The 21,414-nt window shown below is 43.5% G+C and overlaps 1 protein-coding gene and 1 long non-coding RNA gene across 2 annotated transcripts in view; one reads left to right on the plus strand and one right to left on the minus strand.

Annotated features, from left to right (window-relative positions):
* snd1 (staphylococcal nuclease and tudor domain containing 1) overlaps nt 1–21,414 on the minus strand; it is a 106,159-nt gene that overhangs the window by 71,846 nt on the left and 12,899 nt on the right. Inside the window, exons 11-16 of the mRNA XM_037243732.1 lie at nt 18,420–18,521; nt 12,036–12,136; nt 11,231–11,341; nt 10,358–10,430; nt 6,975–7,116; nt 1,088–1,197 (exon numbers count right to left, since the gene is read on the minus strand). Coding sequence (XP_037099627.1) covers nt 1,088–1,197; nt 6,975–7,116; nt 10,358–10,430; nt 11,231–11,341; nt 12,036–12,136; nt 18,420–18,521 — 639 coding nt within the window. The remainder of the gene's footprint in view (nt 1–1,087; nt 1,198–6,974; nt 7,117–10,357; nt 10,431–11,230; nt 11,342–12,035; nt 12,137–18,419; nt 18,522–21,414) is intronic.
* LOC119117457 lies at nt 2,393–2,735 on the plus strand. Its single transcript, XR_005096523.1, has 2 exons — nt 2,393–2,504; nt 2,612–2,735. It is a non-coding gene; the product is annotated as an uncharacterized LOC119117457 (long non-coding RNA).

Genomic DNA, 21,414 nt, shown 5'->3' on the forward strand with positions numbered 1-21,414 from the left:
ACCCTGACTAGAAGAAAGTCATTCCCTGAGGTGACCAGGAAAACGTTACACTTGGGGTTACTCTTTGAATAGAAAGCAGGAGATATGCATCAGTTAGCCTGTTAGCATTACCAACACGAACGATGCGTCCTGTTGTCACGTCGAACGGACAAGGTCTGCATAATCGCCGAGGCAACAAGGCTTTCTTTATCAAACTGTGGGCAACCCCCTAGCCGCCCCCCCCACCCCACCAAAACCATTTCCATTACAATTAAACACCAAAGGACATGAGTGTCAGCCACCGACACAAAAAGGCCCTTTAAACGCCGAGATAGCGATGAAGAGTGTGTGTGTGTGTGCGGGGGGGATTGTGTGTGTGTGGCCTGAGCAAGTAAGCGGTGGCGGGATTATAGCTAGCTCCCCAATCGTGGCTATGGTCCATTCGCCGCTTCCTATGAAAAAGCCATTAGCATGTGAATGAACGGGCGCACAGTGGATGGAGTTTTCTTAAGCCTGAACGCACTGATCCGCAACCAGGTGAGCCGAGAACACACTGGAAGGGAATTTCAGTCGAGAAGAAGGTTGCCGTTCGTTGCTATTTTATTGAAGGTCGGACACGTCAAGCTTTAAGCGCCTGTAAGATTCGGCGACGCTGCCCCACTTCCTTTGTTTATCCATTTTTCCATTTGCTTCGCTTAAATAACCCCAGTTTCCGTTTACTGTTTTTTTTTTGCCTTCTTTTGCAACTCGCGTATATTTTATTGCCGCTGTTCGTGTTTTTTATGCGCGAGCGGTTTGTTTTTCTATTTTCAAATCGATAAGCCCGTGATTATAAAGTGAGTTAAACCTCGGTCGTTTGCTCGTTTTTTGAAATACGCCACTCGGCTAAATTGGATTTTTGACATGGTGGCGTGCACAACAAAACAAGAGCAGAAGGGGTTTGCTTTTTTTTTTTTTTTTTTTTTTTTTTTTTAAGTCCAAGCGGGGCCTCTCCGCAGTAATAAAAGTAAAATAGACATTGGTCACACATCATTGCGCCAAAATGCACTCTCAGACAGAATGGCGGGTTTTAGCACCAACACGGAGAAAGCGGGGTGGTGGCTCTTACCTCTCTTTGCATCACCAGCTCTTTGGTGAACAGCATGGCCTCATCACTGAAAGGCTCCGCTACCTGCATGCCGCCTGGAGTGTTCCTGGAACTGCGTGGACACTCGATACCTGGGATACACATACAACAAAACCGCCGCTGGATATAAATCCTGCTTTATTTGCTAGAAATAGACTTTCTGGAAAGGGGGGGGTTGGGTGTCTGTCAGGATAATAACGAGGTGACATGGTTTGAAAAAATGATTCAGGGACTCCAACTTATACGGCCGAGAGAAAGTGTGCAACTCCAAACTCCGAAATAATCCTGACAACAAGATCACCTGCCTCAATTTCGTGGTTCTTGAATTATTCATCAGGAATCGAGCAAGCACTTTGCGACGTACTACAATCCGTGGCGAGATCCCGGTTCCCAGGTCTTGGTTCTTGTCGACTTAAGTGACTTTTCGCTCACACCACGTTAGACTTGAAAACATGGCAGTCGGTTACAAGAAACATTGAAGGACCTAGCCGGCCGGACAGGGCAGAGCTATGTTGTGTTCGTTTGGATCAATGTAAAAAATCCATCCATCCATTTACATTGATCTGTAATAGTGCCTTCTCTCCCAAATTCTTTTCCATCCTGAAATTTTAGGCTCGTGCATTTTCAACTTCACGGAAGGTCCAGATCAATATACCTTTCCGCCCATTCATCCGATTCAAAGGCTTTTTGTTAAAGTGAACTGAAAGCCTGCCAGGCTGACTATGCGCCACCGGTTATGTCATTAACAAGACTGCGGGCGGGCGGCCAAAAAAACACGGGACTGGCGGCGACGTGGCGACTTTACTGTTAATGGCATAACAGAACACGAAGCATTTTACACAGAAGACACACACCCACCACAATTTGGGATCCAGAGATAGAAGGTAGAAGGTTTGACCCAAATTGGTTAACTCCGATTAAGATTTTTTTCTTAAATAGCTCGCTAGTAATATACTAAGCTCCTCCCCACAGAGCACCGGTTGCCTTGGTGACATTTATTATTACATAACTCCCACCTGTCACCGAGCCAAACATCTGGCTCAGACAACTGCTGATTCATCTTATGTGACCCCCAGAGAAACAAAACCTACACTGATGACAAGAGACACACACATACACACACAAGCGCCCCCCCCGAGCGTACATGTCAATCCACCAAGCGACACATCAATCATCAGATGTGGTCTGGGAGGACGTTTGGAGTGGCTGCTTAACCCTTGTATGGTGTTCGGGTTTCTGGGACCCGTTTTCAGTTTTTAATCAAAAGAAAAAATATAGATCTTGCTTTTCTGAATCCACACTGCGGCTCCGGATACACACGGTCAGCTAGGACCTGTAGGCGGGCAAGGATAACACGGGCAAAGACCTTGCCAACTACGTTCAGTAGAGAGATACCACGGTAACTATCACAACTACTTCACAACTACTACGATCTCCCTTGTTCTTGTACAGTGTAACAATCTTCATATCCTGTGGTACTTTGCCGTCTCTCCAACACCAACACAGGAGTTCGTGGAGTGGTTTCAGAAGCGCTGGTTTTCCGCACTTGATTAGCTCGGGAGGTATTCCATCCGCACCAGGAGACTTCCAACATGCTAGAGCATCAATGGCCTTGCTGAGCTCATCTAAGGTTGGTACATAGTCTAACTCGTCCATCACAGGAAGGTCTTCTAACGTACTGATTGCGTCTTGCGAAACTGGCGATGGATTGGCATACAAGTCAAGGTAGTATTCTACCCATCTCGCTAGCTGTTTGCTTTTGTCAATGATGACTTCACCAGTCTTGGATTTTATGGGCGCATATTTCTTCACTAATTTCCCAGTAGCTTGTTTGATGCCTTCGTACATTGCCCTGACGTTGCCATTAGTTGAGGCATGTTGAATGGTTTCTGACAGCTGGAGCCAGTAGTCGTTCGCGCAGCGGCGGGCTGTTCTCTGGACGTTACCCCGTGCAAACTTCAGTTCCTGCAAGTTTTTTGGAGATGGGTGCTGCTTGTACTTGCAGAATGCTTTGCGTTTGACATCAAGGACTGACTCCATTTCGGCAATGTTCGCCTCAAACCAGTCTGTGTTATTGCGTTCCTTCTTACCATAAGTCAGAGTTGCTTCCGTCTGAATGGTAGTGCGGATAAACTTCCACCTGTCTTCAGCACACTCTCGATGATCATTTGACAGCGTGCTTTCCAGTCTTGCGATAAACTCGGCGTTCTTGTTTACACAGCTTGTCTTGCCGATATTGATGTGTGGCTGACACTTCGACTTCGAATGATAAAACCTCTTGAGCTTAAGATTCAATTTGCTCACAATCAATGAGTGGTCAGTGTCGCAGTCGGCGCTGTGGTAAGCTCTCTTGTTGCAGATGCTATTGAAAGAGTTACGTCGAGTGACTACAAGGTCAAGTTGATGCCCGTGTTTTGATCTCGGATGTCTCCAAGACACTTTGGGACATGCCTTGTTTTGAAAGTAGGTGTTGGTCACGCACAAGTTGCGAACAGAGCATAGTTCGAGAAGCCTTTGACCATTTTCATTCATCTTTCCAACGCCGTGAGATCCTAATACATCCGGCCATGACACCTGGTCCGCACCCACCCTCGCATTGAAGTCACCTAGGACATAAAGGTGCTCAGATACAGGGATTGTCATCTTCGTCATTCCGTGATCGAATCTTTGTCCTTTATGTAAACAACCGCCGCGCCACTTGAAATTCAAATTACAGTAATCCCTTGCTACATCGCGGTTTCACTTTTTTTTTTTTTTTTTAAATTTGTGAAAGAATTCACATATAAGTCGCTCCTCAGTATAAGTCGCCACCCACCACCCAAACTTTGAAAAAAACCCGCGATTTATAGTCCGAAAAATACGGTAGGTGAAACGCAGTAACGCGCTCCCGGCTTAAATTAAAAGCCCTTATTTAAACCAACAGTGCAATGTAGAGGAGTTAAATAATACAACTGGTTCATGAAGCAAATTTGAAGCTTCATTTTCACATCACTAGAAAATTCAGACAGTAGAGCAAGTTTTACTTCGCAAAATGAAAGTTGGAAAACATGTCTAGAGGGTAAACCAAAATTTGTAATCCATCCATCCCCAACCCCACCCATCCATCCCCAACCCCACCCATCCACCCAACCCACCCAAACCCCAATCCATCCATCCATGCATAATTTAGAGTAACGTCATATTCAAAGAGATTGTTTTTGCCACATTTTTTGCTTCAACTAAATAGACATTTTGCTGTACCTCCTTCCTTGACGAGTGTGAACAGGCTGAAAAGTGGCGATTATTTCACTTAAGATTCGTGACGACAGAACAATTATGAGACGCCTTTGACCCCAATTAACACCATGAAGCAGTCAAATTAGTCTCAACACACAGAGATCAAACTAGCGTTTCATATTGCAGACGTTTGGTTTGGCATGCGGCGCACAAAGAAAAAGACAAATTGCTCAAAGTGGCATGCTGTGCGGTGGCGTCTCGCTGATACAGTAAACTCTGGCGTTCCGACTGACGGCTGCCTCGTCAATTTTGACAGATTGCTGCTCCACATACCTTTCAAAGTGCCCTTCATCTGCCACGGTCTCAAAATAAACAAATAAATAAATCGATGAATAACCGCCACGTAAAAGTTTCCGGGGGCCGTCATACCTGAGATACTTCGGCACGGCCGTAGTGCTTCTCTTTACCGCGGCACGCTTTGCTTTTATCTGCCGGCCTGTCCTCTCTGCTTCACAGGTTCTTACTTCACCTTTTCCCCTTTCATCCAGGCTCAGAATTGCCCCTTCCTGTGCAAATAGCCTCCCACAAGGGCCTGTCAGAACTTTACGGAGCCTTTCAAGGAGTAGCGGGCAAGACAACAAGCAAAGGTGACTTGGAAGTTACCTTCAAGTCCAGCCTCTCCCGACTTGAAGCAACAGCTTTAGGCAATAGGACGCTTTGAGGTGTCTCTGTGGGGGGGGGGGGGGGGGGGGGGGGTCTTGGGTGTTAAATGACTAGAAAGAAGTTAGCGGCTTCAAAGACCAGTCGACGCTAATCAGCAATAGATCTCTGTGTTGCCTCGACAGCCTCCCACAGCATTGTTATAGAACATTGGGGGAAAAAAAAACGTTTGGCCATGACTGAATGCAGCATGAAAGGAACACTAATGAAAGAATATGACTAACGCAGACCTGTTTTGACAGCAGCCTGCTGTGAATGCATCTGTATTACACAAAAACCTCAACGTGATGACGAAGAGGGGGCTGCAAGTTGACATTTTGCCTTGAAAACAAATGAATGGGGCACTAATGGCTGCGTGCAGAGGTGTCAAGCCACTAATAGGAATGGAAGCTATAAATAAACAGAGCAGGAAAGAAGTTCATTTGTAGCACTCTGGGCTAATCTACGCTAATGTGTATATTAAAGACAAGGCTTGTTGTCTCATTTCTTCAAATCGACTTTCATGCTTCAACAGGCTTCTCAACATTTTGCTAATAACCTTTGCCTTGATATCAAATCCAAAGTACGTGAGTATACTTAGCACAGTCTTATTAGGAGACGATGTCAAATGATGCTCGCGTGCAGATTTCGCATTGGCGAGGGTCTCCGCCGTTTCATCTTGCGGCAGGCGGCGCACAAAATGTAATTAAAAAACTATCAGCAGCTCGCAAAGACAATCAGTAGCAAATGACAAAAGTAATTAATACATACACGACACAGTCGCGCGCAATTAGGCCAACCGCCGATGTTTGTCCGGAAATATGAGCCATTTCTTCAAGTGGAAAGTTTCTTGGAAAAACATTAACGCATCATCATCTGCAATGGGAAGCAAAAGTACTTAGTAAATGCCGGAAAGGTGACGGGCGCAAATCATTGCGGGGGTGCTGAAATGTATGGCCTTTATTGTAAAGTGTATGCATTTTACCTTTCGTCGGCCTTCCCTTGACTTCATACTATTTTCCTTACAACGCACTCACCGGGCACAGTCGTGTGCACCAGTAGCCGAGTAGGTCAAAAGATGGTGCTTTTCAATGTGTCCTTGGGTTCACATTTTTCTAAAGCTGGGTTTTGATAGTATATTCAATTCTCTATATTTGGTTCTCTACATCAGTTTTTTTTTAAAGTTCATTTCCATTCATTTCCCCAAATCAACACGTGTTGATCAATCCAATTTCTAAATTTTGTATTTTCTCATTAGGACAACAGCAATGTAATGCCCTGCCAGAAGTCCAATTTCCAAAATAAAAGCATACAGAGTAATCACAGTTTTGACACATTTTCATTGGTCACATGGTGCCTTATTAAGCTGCCGCACTTAGTAAACAAACACAAAATACATACTTGGAGTGTTTGACTACTACGGAGAATGGAGACGGGTTCTTACAGCGTTGTGTTTTCAGAGTAATCAAACACCACTGCCTGTTGGAGCCCAATTTCGCTTTATCTACCGGTCTAGTCCGCCAAAAAGACTCAAGTGTGCTGGAAATTGCCAACTTTCTACGATTTTTTTTTCCAGTGGGTTTTTATTCTCTGGTGGTTCTACTATTGTTGATAGACATGCTTACCAACACAAAATAAGCGATGCTGGAAAGTGTTTCAGGGGCTGACTGTTCCAATAATTAAGATGTGGAGAGGCTGAATGTTCAAATAACTCAGTTGGGGAGAAACAATTTTCAAACACAGACAAAAGGACTGGGTTTCTTCTAGTGGTTGAGGCTCTTGCTGGTCTAATCATGCCTATCAAAATTCATGTAGCTATAATGAAACGGCTTTGGGGGCTGAACCGCTCCCCCTCTCCCAAAAACATAAAAACAAACACTCTGCCGGAGGCGCATGGACGTGAATGAAAAGTCTCGTGCGTGCGTAAATTGGCGCTCGGTTTGTGTGTACGCACCAGCGAGCAGGAAGGTGATGAGGCAGGTCTCTTTGGGCATGTACAGCTTCAGGCGAGAGCCGCTGAAGACGTACTCGACCACCGCTTCCGAGCGTCCGGCCCGTTGCAGGAAGGGCAGGAACTGCTTGGCTTTCTGCGTTTCCTGGCGGATGAAAGAACGCAAGGCCGGGATTTGAGATGAAGAATAATTCCGCTGATTTATACAGCTGGCTAAAGGTACAACCGATATCAAATGTGAAGTCATTCTAGCAACAAACAAGCAAAGGAAAAGCAGTCGAGTGTTGGTAGTAGTAAATAGGAGAACTTTTCAACTTTTTATCAAAAGCAACCGAAATAGACAAGACAGACGACATTGGCAACGACGGGGGATGTGCAGGCTTTTTTGTTGTTGTTGTTGTTCCTCCAGACATCTTTAAATCTTAGTCAGGCCTAATGAAGTCGACTTCTCAGTGACACGTCTGCAAGCTCATGCAATCCAAAGTAATTCCCAATCCTGCTTCTATCTCAGTCTGCAACAGTGACTCACATGGCTTTTTTTTTTTTTTGCAATGCCCGGGCCAAAATTACACGGAGAGAGAGGAGAGTGGGGAAGTGATGTGTATTCATGCAGGGCAGGCGAGAGGGGCTAGGAATCATAAACACTAAAAAATTATTTATTATGTGCCCACTGCAGGCAATAAGCATGTAGGCACAACAGACCAGTGAGTCACGGCCCGGTAGACTGTTTTTCTGTGTTTGTGTATGCTGTAGAGTAGCCAAAGGAATGGGAGCAAATTCTCAGAGGTAAGGCGTTCAAATAAGGAAGCTCAAAAAATATTTGAGCAGTTTTATATTTGAGTGACTGCAAAGTTCGAGCAAAATTTTTGTTTTGTCCTCATTCAATCTCTTGTCATCCAGTGTTGCTGATGCGCTGGATGAGATTCTCAAGTGGGTTTTAGTGGCAAGCAGAAACAGACATAATTGCGTCATCAGTAAGAATGACCTATGTTATGCTGTCGCATAATGGAACTAAGTGGGAGCATGTGTCAATTAAAACAGGAGAGGGCCGGGAATGGATCCCTGGGGAACACCAAATGGAACGTTGCAGGATATGATATCAATGAGAAAAACTGAAAATGAAAAGCAGATAAGCGCAGTTGCCATGCAATGATGTCATACTATAGCTACTGCAGTTAGCGCTACAGCGCTATCCCGCCGAAAAACAAGCCAGGTCAGTCTGTAGCGTTCCCGCAACGCTGGGTGGGAGCGTAGCTAAGGAGGCACAAGAGTCCCCCGCCTGAACTGCACCCACTGCAGTCCAAAGTAGCCGCTCGAGTGGGAGCCGAGCGATGCAAGCGCTCTCTTGTTCACGCCGACACAATCGCCGTGGTGCGTGGGAAGGGACATAGCCTAGCTCGGCACATGATAGGGGAGATCATTACGCAACCTTTAGGAGGTACGAGGTGAGTCAAGTGCTTTATCCACTCTGCTGAGTCTCACACGTTTGGTGTGCACAAAGAACGCCTGCTCTATTTGAGGACGCCACCCACTCCATGTATATAATCTCTAAACTGACGTATAGGGAGTGCGTGTGATTCTGTGTGTGAGGGCTTCGAGAGATGGAAAGAAGGGGAAAAAGCGGACTTGTACTGATTGCTATTTTTGGTCCTTTTTTCGAGCTACCCGTTACACTCGCTTAGCTATTATGTGGCTAATGACGGCTACATTGTATCATCCAGATGAAATGTCCGCTACCTTGATTCATGAGTGAGCAAATTTGTGAATATTTCAAACTAAGAGCGCATGATTGGTTGTTTTTCTGCTTAATTTTGCAAGCCACAATTCAAGCATGAGGGGGGGAAAGGTAATTAAGGTAGTGTGGTAGAGTAATGCCCTCACATGAAAGAAAGCAAGCCAAAATCACGGCAGTTTGAGTCATTTATAAAACACACAAAACAAGAAAACTCACAAGCAGCTGCTGTAGGCCACTACTCACGCCCAGATGCTCAACTCAGCCAGACCCATTAGACACACACATTCAACACAAATACTAGATCGTACACACAGTGGGTGCATTTGATATGGAAAAAAAATATACACTCCCGTTCAAAAGTTTGGGGTCACAAAATTGTTTGGGTGACCCCAAACTTTTGAACGGTAGTGTAAATATTATTAGAATAAAATATTATGAATTAAATATTATAAATTATATCTTATATTTGTATAAGATTATAAAAAATCTATGAATATAAGTATACATATATATTATAAGATTTTTTACACAGAAGATTATATATATAATCTATAAATAATTATCTAAATAAATATTTACACTACCGTTCAAAAGTTTGGGGTCACCCAAACAATTTTGTGACCCCAAACCTTTGAACGGTAGTGTATATTTTATAACACTCCCTTTTATTATGCTATATTGTCTTTGTTAAACAAATAAAATTATTTGATAGTGTTGCCAGCTTGCCTAACGAATTAAACTCTTATGTGAAGGTACCACTGTATATTGCTTTGGTCTTCCATTATTAAAGCAAATTAATTATTGAGCAGTGGATACACCACCGGCCGCAATTACTCAAGGCACATTGACTTAGCATGGCGGCTTAAGTTGTGTTGGCCGCCGATGAGGCGGGACTGTATTCGCGCCGACAGCATCGCATTCCCTTGCCATGTCATTTGCAATGGACTACGAGTTTGCACTGAACAAATATGGCAAAAATACAGCTAAAGTACCCGAAGTTATGCAAAAAAGACGAGAGCCTAATTAATTTGCCCAAATGTCTCTCGAGTGGCCACGAGTACGATGTACAAGAGCGCTCAAGTGACAGAGACAATGAGGCGCTAATGTTCCCAAAGTTCAATTTAGAGTCTTTGGCGGCTTGGACTATTAAAGTGGTTCATTAAAATGTATAAGGCTTGCCTCTGCGACACGTGTCGAGGCATACTGGCCACTCCAGTAACTGCAAATCTGAGTAAAAAGGTTCAGGTTTGTGTCGGTTGGGTGGGATTTTGTCATAGTTGTGGCATATGATTGGAAGATGGGTTGGAAGCATTATTTACTTTCTGCATTAGAGGTCAAATGAACCCAAACTACAATTGCCATACCCGAGGAGTAGAGCGAGACATTTTAGTGATTTTGCACAAAAATTCGAGAAGAGCAACAAAATAACCGAGTGGAGTCCCAACTCCCCATTAATTGTTCTCATCATTGCACACTGTGTTCTGGCTTGCCCTCCACCAACGCTACCCTATCATCGAGTCTGGCAAATGTGAACAGCTGCAACGGTGCACTGGGAGTTAATAAGAGATTTCCTGACTTCCTAATAACCAGACGATGCTTTAGGGTGTATTTTGGGGTGGAGGTCCATGCGAAGTTGTTTCGAAAGACCTACCCCAGAGATATCTGCCACTCTGTGAATGGGAACCTCCTTCTTGCTGTGCAGCCCCTTTCCGTTCTTGATGGCCCTGCAATCAAACCAAAAACATGTCCATTTTTAAGTCTTTTTTTTTTTTCATGGGTTTTACAACCCCTAACTGGAGGCGGATGGTGAGTTCAAGAAGTCAACATAATGGCGACTGTTTTATCAAACGCCTCAAGAGCAGGAAACGGTAGCAGTTGGCCACTTTTGCTCTTGTGCGCTACATACCATGTATGTGTTTAATCGCCGGCAGGGAGAGAGGGAGGGAGGTTCCTTGAAGGCACTAAAAATACAAGCAAGCCTAAAGACAGAAACCTATCATCAGCTCTAATAAGACCCCTGCCGGGGGGAGGGAGAGATTAAGAGAGCAGGAGCGGGAAAAGGGAAGGCCAAAGAAGGACAGAAAAGCAAGGCGCGAGAGGAGAGAAAAGGAAGGAAGGAAGCAACGGCAGAAAGAGGGAGAGAGGGAGCAGACTATAAAAGGAAGCTGCATCTGCTCTACCTATAGCCAGATCTTAATCTATGGCACAGTAATAAAGCTTGAGATAAATCTCCCCACTGCACCTCCATATAATTATATTCATAGCAGCTGTATAAAGGGAGCCAGCAGTCGGGCACACGAGTGTGTGTATGCGTGTTCCGAAATATACCAAACGCTTCCCGGGGAAACAACCAAAAAATGATCGGTTGTGACGTGCAACGAAAATAAAACACTGGAAAGCCATTTTAGATGGGGGACGGGGAGGGGGGGAATAACCCCCAAGGTTAAAGTCAATTTCATTCAACATCCCCATTGTCAAGGTCACAGAGATTGTTTGCAAAAAACAATTAAGGGTGGTTGCTCACCGGGCCTCCGCGGCAAGGAGCTCATCGTAGTGCGAGGAGCGCTGGTCGTCGTCCTGTCGGTACCTGATGACCGTGGCCAGGCCTTTGCTGACCAGAGCTTCTGCGATGTTACTGTGGGCAACAAGGAGGCATAAGTGTCCAGACATTTGGAGGTAGATTCTACTTAATGCCCAAATATGTGCTTCTCCAAAATTGTGTGATCTCTTTGGCATTATAGCCCAGGTAGAGCTGATCAAAATTAATCGATTAATCGAAAACTGTTAATGAATCGTTTTACCTTAGAATTGTCCAAATGTGAACCTCTCAACTATCATTTTTGAGTACTTATAGTATTCATTCATGAAAACAGATTATCTTTTGTGTTGAATCAAAACAAGATGTCTGCTAGTTTGGTGAGTAAGACATTAACCAACTATGTGTGATCTGGTTAGTTGTTTTTAATCACTAAACAAAAATAACAATCAACAAAAAATGGAGACAAATGGTTTTGTAACGCGTTAATGCAAAATGAAATTTTATACGATTATTCGATGGAATATAGGTGTCGATGGTTTGCCTTCATGAAAATGAGGTTCTGTCTAAAAAAAAATACTTAAATAAAGGGGGCAAGAATGAAAGGATTTCAAGGTTAAACACAAAATGTGCTAGCTATTGTAATCACAGTGATTACAGTCAAACACCGTTTGAGTCTGCTTTCTTGCAGATCCCACCCCATAACAAATGTAACGACCATTTTTACACACGCAAAATTGTGTCATTATGCGCTGGGTGGGAATCCTGCTGCCCGTGGGTTACTTAAACTCACATTCCACCGATGGTGACTGTGGCACAGGTGCGCTCTGAGAAGGCAGGGGTGCTTTCGCCTGGGCCGGTTGCTGCTCTGATGTAGTCCACCGTCACGTTGACCTAAAAAAATAAATAATAAATGAATGTATGAGATATTCAACTAAAAAGTACCCATAGGAAGCACAATTTAAAGTGATAGTCATTTTTGGGGGAGGGGGTGTTCTCAAGGTCACCCCCAGTCAGTGTGCATCATGTCAGGCATGAGTGCAGAGCTCCCAAGAGGATGATTGCGAGTGTGTGTGCGGGCACAAGTCGGGAAGCCACACGACTCGGGCACCGCGTTCTCCCTGAGACCAATTCAAACACCCAAGAGATTCGCTTTTGTCACATGAGCCGCGTGGAGCGCTTTCACTACGTGATACAAGTTCGCCGCTTAAAAGTACCGTGTGTTTCGAGAGCAGAATCCAATCACAAGGTGCAATCAGACCGATCAAAGAAAGCTCATTTAAACAGTTTTACGCCGACCCGGCGAGATCGTAATGAAGACGTCAACTTGAGAGCGTCGGGCAGTGATCATCCAGTGTTCATTTTAATTGACTATTATTATTATTTTTTAAAAGGTTTGTTTTTGGGGTTTTTTCTGGTAATAAGTTCAATTGTGGTGTCTAATGAAATCGCTCTTCAGTGGAGCATGGCAGCTCATGCCGCAGTAATGAACTCATTATGCTTAACTTTGGATCTTGGCTGATGGCGTGCAAGGTAAAAAATAAAAATAAAAAAAAGGAAGAGGGGTGGGCGAACATGAGGGTAGCTTGTGCATTTTTACCCATAAAATCCTGACAAGTCCTTGGGTTATTAAATAAGATAATTTTGTGCTTATGTGTGTGGAAAAAAACCCTTCAATTGGCAACCATTGTGGAATAAGACTGGCTTATTTTCACATCATAGATTCATTTAAGCTTGCTCGCCCGCTCCCCCGAGACATCCTTCGATGCCTTGTAGCCCAAACGCGATACGTGCTTTCATGGCGTTTCATTATAATGTGAGGCAATTAAGACAAAAGCTTTCTATGTTGCGTCCGTGCTCGTCTTTGAATTTAAATGGCCGCGCGTGGCCAGGCATGTGTAATTGAAAAAAAGAAACGATCTAATGAGAGATGCGTATAATGAGGTGGGGGGTGAATAAAAAGTTGTGATACGTACTAAAAGCCAAATATAAGGTGGGATAACAATGGCACACCTGTCCGTTAAACAGGATGTGAAAACTATAAAATAGATGTCCGCTTTTGTTATCCAATCATTTCATGCTGTATATTTAATTATGTGAAGCACATTGACTTGTGTAAAGTTTTTTTCCCCCAAAATGTCAGCTTCTGCCATTTTAAAAAATTGACTGGCTAATTTCTGTACTCATTCAACACAAACAAATTAGAAGAAAAAAAAAAAAGAATGCCACTGAATCTCTTAAGCGTTAATAACAAAAACGTGCGAAGGAGTGGGTGAAAAACTGGATGCTAAAAAGTGCTAAGTAGAGAAGACAGGTGTGCCAAGACAATCGCTTATGTTGGCGAGTTAATCAGCCACAGTTAGCAGCTATTATTCAATTTATCATCCAGACAAATAACATCCTCGTCCTATCATCACTTATCCTCTCATCAGGTCATTAAGCAAAACAAATCAATAGAGGGAGTGGACGTATGAATTTAACGTGACATTTGGTGTTTATGTTCTGATTGAATGTAACCAATCTCAGTGAAGAGAGAAAGGCGATGGTTATGCTTTCAATTCTTTTTCCATATTCACACGGAGCGCTAACATTGCTAACGCGCGAGCAGCTGCACGGAACAGAAGCCACTTTGGAGCCCGCAGGATTATCCGAATGTGCTCAAGCCTGATAAGTGGCTTAATGCAACATCTTTGGACTTTTTTTTTTTTTTTTTTTGGGCTGTTGTTGCGGCGGCTGAGACCAAGGCATGCACAACAAGCACTACTTATAAAGTTAGCCAAATGGATCTTTTTGGGATTATGCCACCATGCAAACACAGCTGTTTCGGATCGGACATGGATACATCATATGTACACACACACGCGTGAGAAACAAATGCCAGGGAAGGAAAATTACAGTACCTTGTATCTTACCTAAAATGTAACATAAGTGTATGTGACAACTCGCTGCACGCTCGATGATTCATCATCACAAACAATCAACTTTGGGCAACAACAAAAAAATATTTTAAGGGCACCACAACCACAGTACTATTATTTTTATTCTTACTATTCTAGGCTGTTTTGTCTGTTTTCCTCCACAGGTTTATTTTATTATTATTATTATTATTATAATTATTGTTATTATTCATACAGTAACGGTTTTTAAGAGCTATTTAAAGACTTTATTGGTATGGCGCCGACTGCCTGACACGTATTTTTTATGGGAACGCTCATTTATGATTAGCAACCATGCGACAACTCGCAGGAAACAGCAAAACTAGGCCGAACACAGTTTGTCAATTTCTGCCGCTTCACAGTAAAGGGAACCAGAAAAGGTGTCATATAGTAGGCACTAACACACGACACGACTTGTTGAGTAGTTATTTTAGTGTTATTAGCAACATTAAGAGGATACTTAAAACACCGCCAGTAGCGTTAAGTTCATTTTTTATAATGAATTCAAAAACAAGCCGTCCACTTTGGAGGTTCTACTAAGATTTTTTTTCGATACAAAATATACGCTAATCATCCTCAGAAATCAAACCTGGGCCCCACATTGCTGAAAGCAGAATTGAATATGCAAATGACACGTTACTGATAAGAGATGAAAATCACGGCGGTTTCCTTACAGAGATGATGAATAGCAGCTTTAATGACGAGCGAGCAAGCGGCGCTTTATTCTGCTGAAGTCGAGCCGCGCGCTGCCGCGGCTTGGAGCTTTAGCGCGCTGCTACCCATACTTTAATGCCGAGTAATGTCCTGGAGGGTTTAGTAGAGTTTGTTTTCTCAGCGCTGCACTCTGAGCTTAAGACGGGTAATACGACGACGAACAGGGGAAATGTGCCAAGTCAACCTTGCGACTGGACATGATGTGTCGACTGTAGATTTTTTTTGCCTCAGAAGGTGACTCTCATTGTCCAAGAATAGGTCAAAGCTAATTATCTTTGGCCATAAAAATAGATTCAACACAGAGCTGTTCTCCGTCTGTTCTCCGTGAGGCTTAGCGCTTCAGAGACAGTGTGACAGCAAGTGGGTCGACTAAACTCCCCAAAACGCAAAGCGGTATGCTCTTGCACCCACCTCCGCCTGACGCGACTCCCAAGTAGGTCAAGGTAGCGCAGATGAACATGAAAGCCTCCGGGGGTTAAGTCGTTACGCTGGAAAATAAACACGCTCCCAAAAGCAGGCAAGTGATGGTTTAATCCATACAAATTCTTTTCCGGTTGCCAAGGCCACCAAGGAGGCTGCCACCTTAAAAAAAGATTCAGGTTTTTTTGCACTTTAAAAATAAAACATAAAAAGTGTCATTTTTGCTGCTCATTTTTTTGCAAGTAGTTTTTGAGCAAAATGCTAAGTTATAAAGAGAGGTGTTATGATATACAGTCAAACCTCGGTTTTCGACCACAATCCGTTCCAGAAGGCGGTTCGAGAAGTAAATCGGTCGAATTCCGAATCTATTTTTCCCATTACAAATAACGGAAAAAAAATGTAATCCATTCCAAGACTAAAAAAAACACCTTTTTTAAGCAATTTTTCATTTGCGCATTTTTGTCCGATCGCGCAACTGCAGCGCGCCGCCGAACGCGCCGCCGTAGCACGCCACCGCGCTGGTTGCATTAAAGTGACAGAGCCGTCGCTGAAATTTAGAAAATATTTTTAAAGTCCTGATGTACTTTCCAAAATTTTAGTGGACCTCAGTGCGCAGAGAGCTTAATTTGGTCCGATCGCGCAACTGCAGCGCGCCGGGCGCTCACTGTCGCATTGTTTTAAGAGCGTCTTTGTGTTTTAGGATGGCTTTACTGCTCCCACTTGCTTTCTTTGGAAGCATGATTAGGGGTTAGTACAATCCTCAAAGTAACGAAAATACAATAACAACGAACGGAGTCAGTCGGCATCCGGATCGCGCGGTCGGGTTTTCTCGGGTCATCTCGGCTCATCTCGCGAGTTTCGACCTCTTTGTTCAACGACCGAAGCAAAAACATCGAGAATTTTTCGTTCGAATTCCGATTTGTTCGAGAACCGGGACGTTCGAAAACCGAGGTTTGACTGTATATGATATATATATATCAAAACAAGCCTTGTTCCTTAAAGAGGAAGTCACCCATTTTGTTTTCTTTACATTAATATGTTGTGTGATCTAAACACAGCATTCCTGTCCTAATTGCCTTCTTTTTTAATATGAGTTAAGCTTTTACTCATTTCAGGGGCGGTCATTTTGCCACTTGCTGTCAATTCAAAATGATGTCACAATTGCCGGTCTCAGGTCACAACCAATCATGACCCAGCTTCAGAAAACTGGTGAACTGTGATTGGTTGCGACCTGAGACCTGGCAAGTGCGATGTCTTCTTCAGTTGACAACGAGTGTCAAAATGGCCGCCCCTTGAGATCGATAAAAACTAGTGGATTTTGCCTGTTGAATTCATATTCCGTGTTTTTGATGAATGAAACTAGTTGGGCTGCACAGAAGATATTACAAGAAAAATTGGGGGTTGACTCCCTCTTTAAAACACTGGCATTTGTATAACGATTGTCCAAACCGTCAAGCTATTGATTTAGCAGCGTATAGAAAAAAAATGGGCTCTCCAATTAAACATCAGTAGCAAAAGACACTTGGAGAGAACTCGTCATTGGCCTTTTACAAGTGGATGGAGCTTTCGAAGCCTGCTGTTTACGTCAGTGTTGACGCCGCAAATTGTAGTGCCATCTTGTATTTTGTTTTCACACCTTTAAAAGCAAATTAGTTAATCCCAACCCACGCATGCATCCATTATTCCCCTGACACAATGGTTACCCAAAAAAAGTCATTGTTCAAAGCCATCCTGCATCTCCATTTTAACGACGATGATTAAATACGATAGCTGAGAGGAAATGAATGATCAAAGTGAACTAATGTGGCAGTTTCGTAAAGGTAAACGGGGGGCACTTTGTGGTTGGTGTGGCAATTCTAGTCAAACAGCGGTGGGTGCGTAAGCGCAAGTCTCAAGTGCTCTTTAGCTCAGCGGCAGCGGCGTGCTGGTGAGTAAATGACGGCAGCGCCCCTGAGGTCTACGGGCTCGGCAGATCAATAGACACGAGTGGGGCAAATCAACACTCCTTGTTTGAAAGGGTGCGCCCGAGACTTCCACTGCGCTACGATTACTTACCATTCACACAATCATGTCGCTGAGACTTTCAGATTTACAGCGGGGGGGGGGGGGGGGTTGACTTTGAGCCGCCGTTTGGAGCTAATGTGTTGTTTTCCATTACAAGAACAGTGCCAAATTGGGGCGCGAGTACCTTCCTCAAGGGGGTGCGTGTTATTTTAAAGTGTAATGGTCGGACTGGTACAATTATAATCGCATGCTAATAAAACGAAGCGGTCCGCCGGCTGTGTCAGGTGTGAAAATAGTTTGGAAAAGCCTGTTGTAGCAAGTCAAATATGGGTACAAATGATAACGCGAGCCATTAATCTATGACTGGGATTCTGTTAACTGTGGTGTGAAAGGCCTTATAAGTGGTGCGCAGAATGAAAAGTCTAAAAAGAATAAATATTTACAGAATACGCTACCTGAAAACAACTGCAAAATCGTGCTGGACTGGAGATGTTGCACTCGGCTTTTTGAGGTGAATATAAATCTTAAAATTTTTGGCAAAGGCTGCGCTTGAAAATCACTAAGGTCAGAGTTAAAAAGGGGCTTCCAGGACATAGATTCTAAAACTCCAAGAGGTGCGTGGGCGCACAAGTGCAATGGCAACCTGGTATGGCATAAAAAAATGACATTTACAGTCCAAACTCACTGAAATGGGCGATATTGATTTGTGGAGCACAAAGTCTGAAGGTACAACGAAGGCGTGCGTTACACCGGAGGGGGTGCACCTGCTGTGCCTTGATGTCGAAGGTTGGGTGCGTGGCTTACAATTTTTGGATAGGGCTGTTCTTGGAAGGCACAAAGGCAACAAGAAGAGCCAATTAAAAAGATGTCAGTATATCATGGTGCAGGCTCCCACCAGGGGGGTAAAATTGAATTGGCAGCCTGTTCTAAAAATGACATTTACAGCCCAAATTGACTGAAATTATTTTGTGGGACACAAAGTCTGAAGTGACAACAATAGACAGTTGTGGAACACGAAGGACGTGCGCCAGCTGAGTTGGGATGTTACGTATGCTGTTTGTTCATTGGCCACGTGTGCGACAAAGAGAGCTTTAACAAATCACCTTTTTCCCGATGAGTTTCTTCCTGAGGAACTCGCGAGCTTCGAACATGTAGGGGATGTCGTAGAGCGGACGGAATCGCTTGTCTTTGTCCTTGTTCTTCTCCTGAATGGAAGGAGGAAGGGAGGGGAAAAAAAAGGTCATGAATGAGGAGAATACGCGGAATAATACGGCGAATAATAAGCTCGGCTGTGCGTACTCTCGCTACTGCTACACAATAACAACTTGCCACAAAACACTCGCCCACGCTCTGACACAAGCGCCGCAAATAGAAGCCATTTGCATTTTGAAAAGAAGGACGGGGTTTGCTGCGTAAAAAAAAGACAAAGGCATGCACTCGGTGACAGGTGCTTTTTTTTTTTGGAGAGGCGGGAATTGAAAAAGAAATAAAGAAATGACAATAGCGCAGCTGGAGAATAAAGGCGGGAGCTAAGGAAGACACAATGAACGCCTGGTGGACAACTTCCCGATTTTTTTATTTTGATTGTTTCTAAGAACTTTGCCGTTGTTAAGTCTCACAAAGAGAAACTGGCAGCATCCAAATGAACACAGCCATGTGCGCAATATTGTGAAGATTTGAATAATTTCCCTTAATGTCTATAATAGAACGTAATTATGAGCACCGCCATTGAAATGCGTTGTTTTTTTGTTTTTGTTTTTTAATCAAAAATGATTTATTTGTTTCTAATTTCCTTTTCACATTTGGGATGTTAATTTTCTTTTAATACTTGCATGTTTACTTCTTACTTTTTATTGCACTTTAATGAAAACACACACGCTACACATGAAAACTGTAATTTGGTATTTCAAATATTAGTTCAAAACCAGTTTAATCTGATCCATATCTGCTGCTGAAAACATTCCCTCATGTTTAACGACACGTTTTGGTTTTGGTTTAATTTGCTCTTATTTTTACTTTGCTTTCATTACATGTTAATAAAAATCCACACATCACACACTGACACTCAACTTTGCAGTCACATCATGCCAAGGTATAATCTCATCTGATCCAGATTTGCAAATGTGTCAACTATGACAATAATTATATATTGAGAATTTTTACTTTGCTAAATTTTAATATTAGAATATATTTCTATTTCTGGGATTTTATAGAGTTAGAAACTGAATTTGTTCCATGAACCCATTAGTAACTTGAACTGTTCATAAATCAAGGTAATGCTTCCCACTGAAATGGATGGAAATGCAATTAATCTATTCCAGTCCCAAAACAAAGTTATACTTACCGGTAATTTTCCGTTATTTTTATTTTCAATGAGTGGTAAAAAAAATATAAATACAAAATAGAAATAAGTGACGACACTTTTGCAACTAATTCCTCATTAACAAACGAGAGTGGAGGAGGACTACAGCTCCTTAGTTGAATTGCTCTTAAAGTTGTTTGTAACTCGAGGTTCCACTGTAAACGGTGTTTCAGCAATAATATTCTTGGGTCACTTTGACCTGGTGAAATTTTACTGAAAGTGCCCAAAATGAAAGGATCCCAATAAGCATCTTATGAACTTCATTACGAACCATTTCCGTAAATCCAGTAATAACCCAATCATCTCTAGAGCTTGCGATTCAATGCGGATCATTTTTTAAATTATTTCTTTAATTGACTTGCTTTAAAAAGGGTCAATTTGACCCACGGTGGGTTGATAAAAGGAGAAATATGGTAGCTCAGAACAATCTCTCTATTTGTTAATAGAAATCCATTTTTTTTGCACAGTAGATTTAATTGCAGCCTTCAAGATAATTCTGCGCATCCTGAATAGGCTGGACAGTGAGAACACCAAACAAGCGGCTAACTTCAACAGGGAAGTAAAAAGGATAGAGGGACGCAAAAAAAAAAAAATCATTTCTGGACTAATAAGCTGTTTTGCGGCAGAAAGGCAGCCGTGTCACCGAGGGCTGTAAATGTCAGCACTCTAAGCCAATTAGGCGCAGGGAGCCAGAGATTCGGGGTGGGGGGGGTGACAAAAGGTAGCACTTCTCCATCTTTTAGAAGGTTAATGGCAAGCGGCGCGAGAGGGTTGGAGGCGGCGGTGACAGAAGACATGAAAATGAAGAGAGTGAGAGAGAGAGACACGGACGAAGCTGTCGCCATTCAAGTAGCCTGCTTATTATTAGTATAATAATTATGGTGATGTCAAGGTCAGGAGGTGTTTCCAAATGAATGACATCAAGCTAGTCTAGTCCAACATAGGTTACTCCCAAAACTGTAATATTTAACATGAAGTGCTGTGACAATGAGCCACATGCTGCTTCACCTAAGATATTTGCCCCCCCCCCCCCCCCCAAATCTTTGCAACCTTTGACAACGAGCCCAGACGGGAGATAAAAGTGACAACGGTGGCGTGGTGAAATTACCATGACGAGACTAAGTCTGAGCGCATCACCCGTAAACCGAGCTAAAGCCGCCCGGGGAAGGCCGGCAGGGGAGAGCGGCGGCAGGGGGGGGCGTCTCGGCTCGTGTGTCTCAAAGCGTGACCCAGTAACAGCAGTTTGCGCTGGCTGTCCTGCGGTGGAAGCTCTTGTTCTATTTGGGGTAAATTCCCTTCGCCCCAAATTAGGCGCCACTGCTCAGGAATGGTCTTTGACTCCCGTAGAGAAAGAAAGAGAGAGAGGGGGGGGGGGGGGGTTGAGGCATGACGCTGGCTGGATGCTACAGCGGCGATGTGCGCAAGCTTTCCGAACATCAAAGGCGGAGGCATGACTCAGGGAGGATTGACGTTGGGAGGAGAATGCGCACGTGTTTTTTGCACGTTTTGTCCATTTGGGGCTCTCACTTTCTTTTTTTCCAAGCCATTTGAGTGCATTGAATGACGAAAAGAGAGAATGTGCCTCAAAACTACACAAATAGAAATCTCCCCGAAGAACATCATTCGATCCCACCCTGAGCTCAACGTATGCTTATGCAATCTTGCGAGATTTCAAACCCACACAGGGGTTAATTCAAAATGATGTCATCGCTTTAAATACAATATTGCAGGGTGAA

Source organism: Syngnathus acus, chromosome 23 (genome assembly GCF_901709675.1).
Source record: "Syngnathus acus chromosome 23, fSynAcu1.2, whole genome shotgun sequence".
In the NCBI taxonomy this organism is placed as follows: domain Eukaryota; kingdom Metazoa; phylum Chordata; class Actinopteri; order Syngnathiformes; family Syngnathidae; genus Syngnathus; species Syngnathus acus.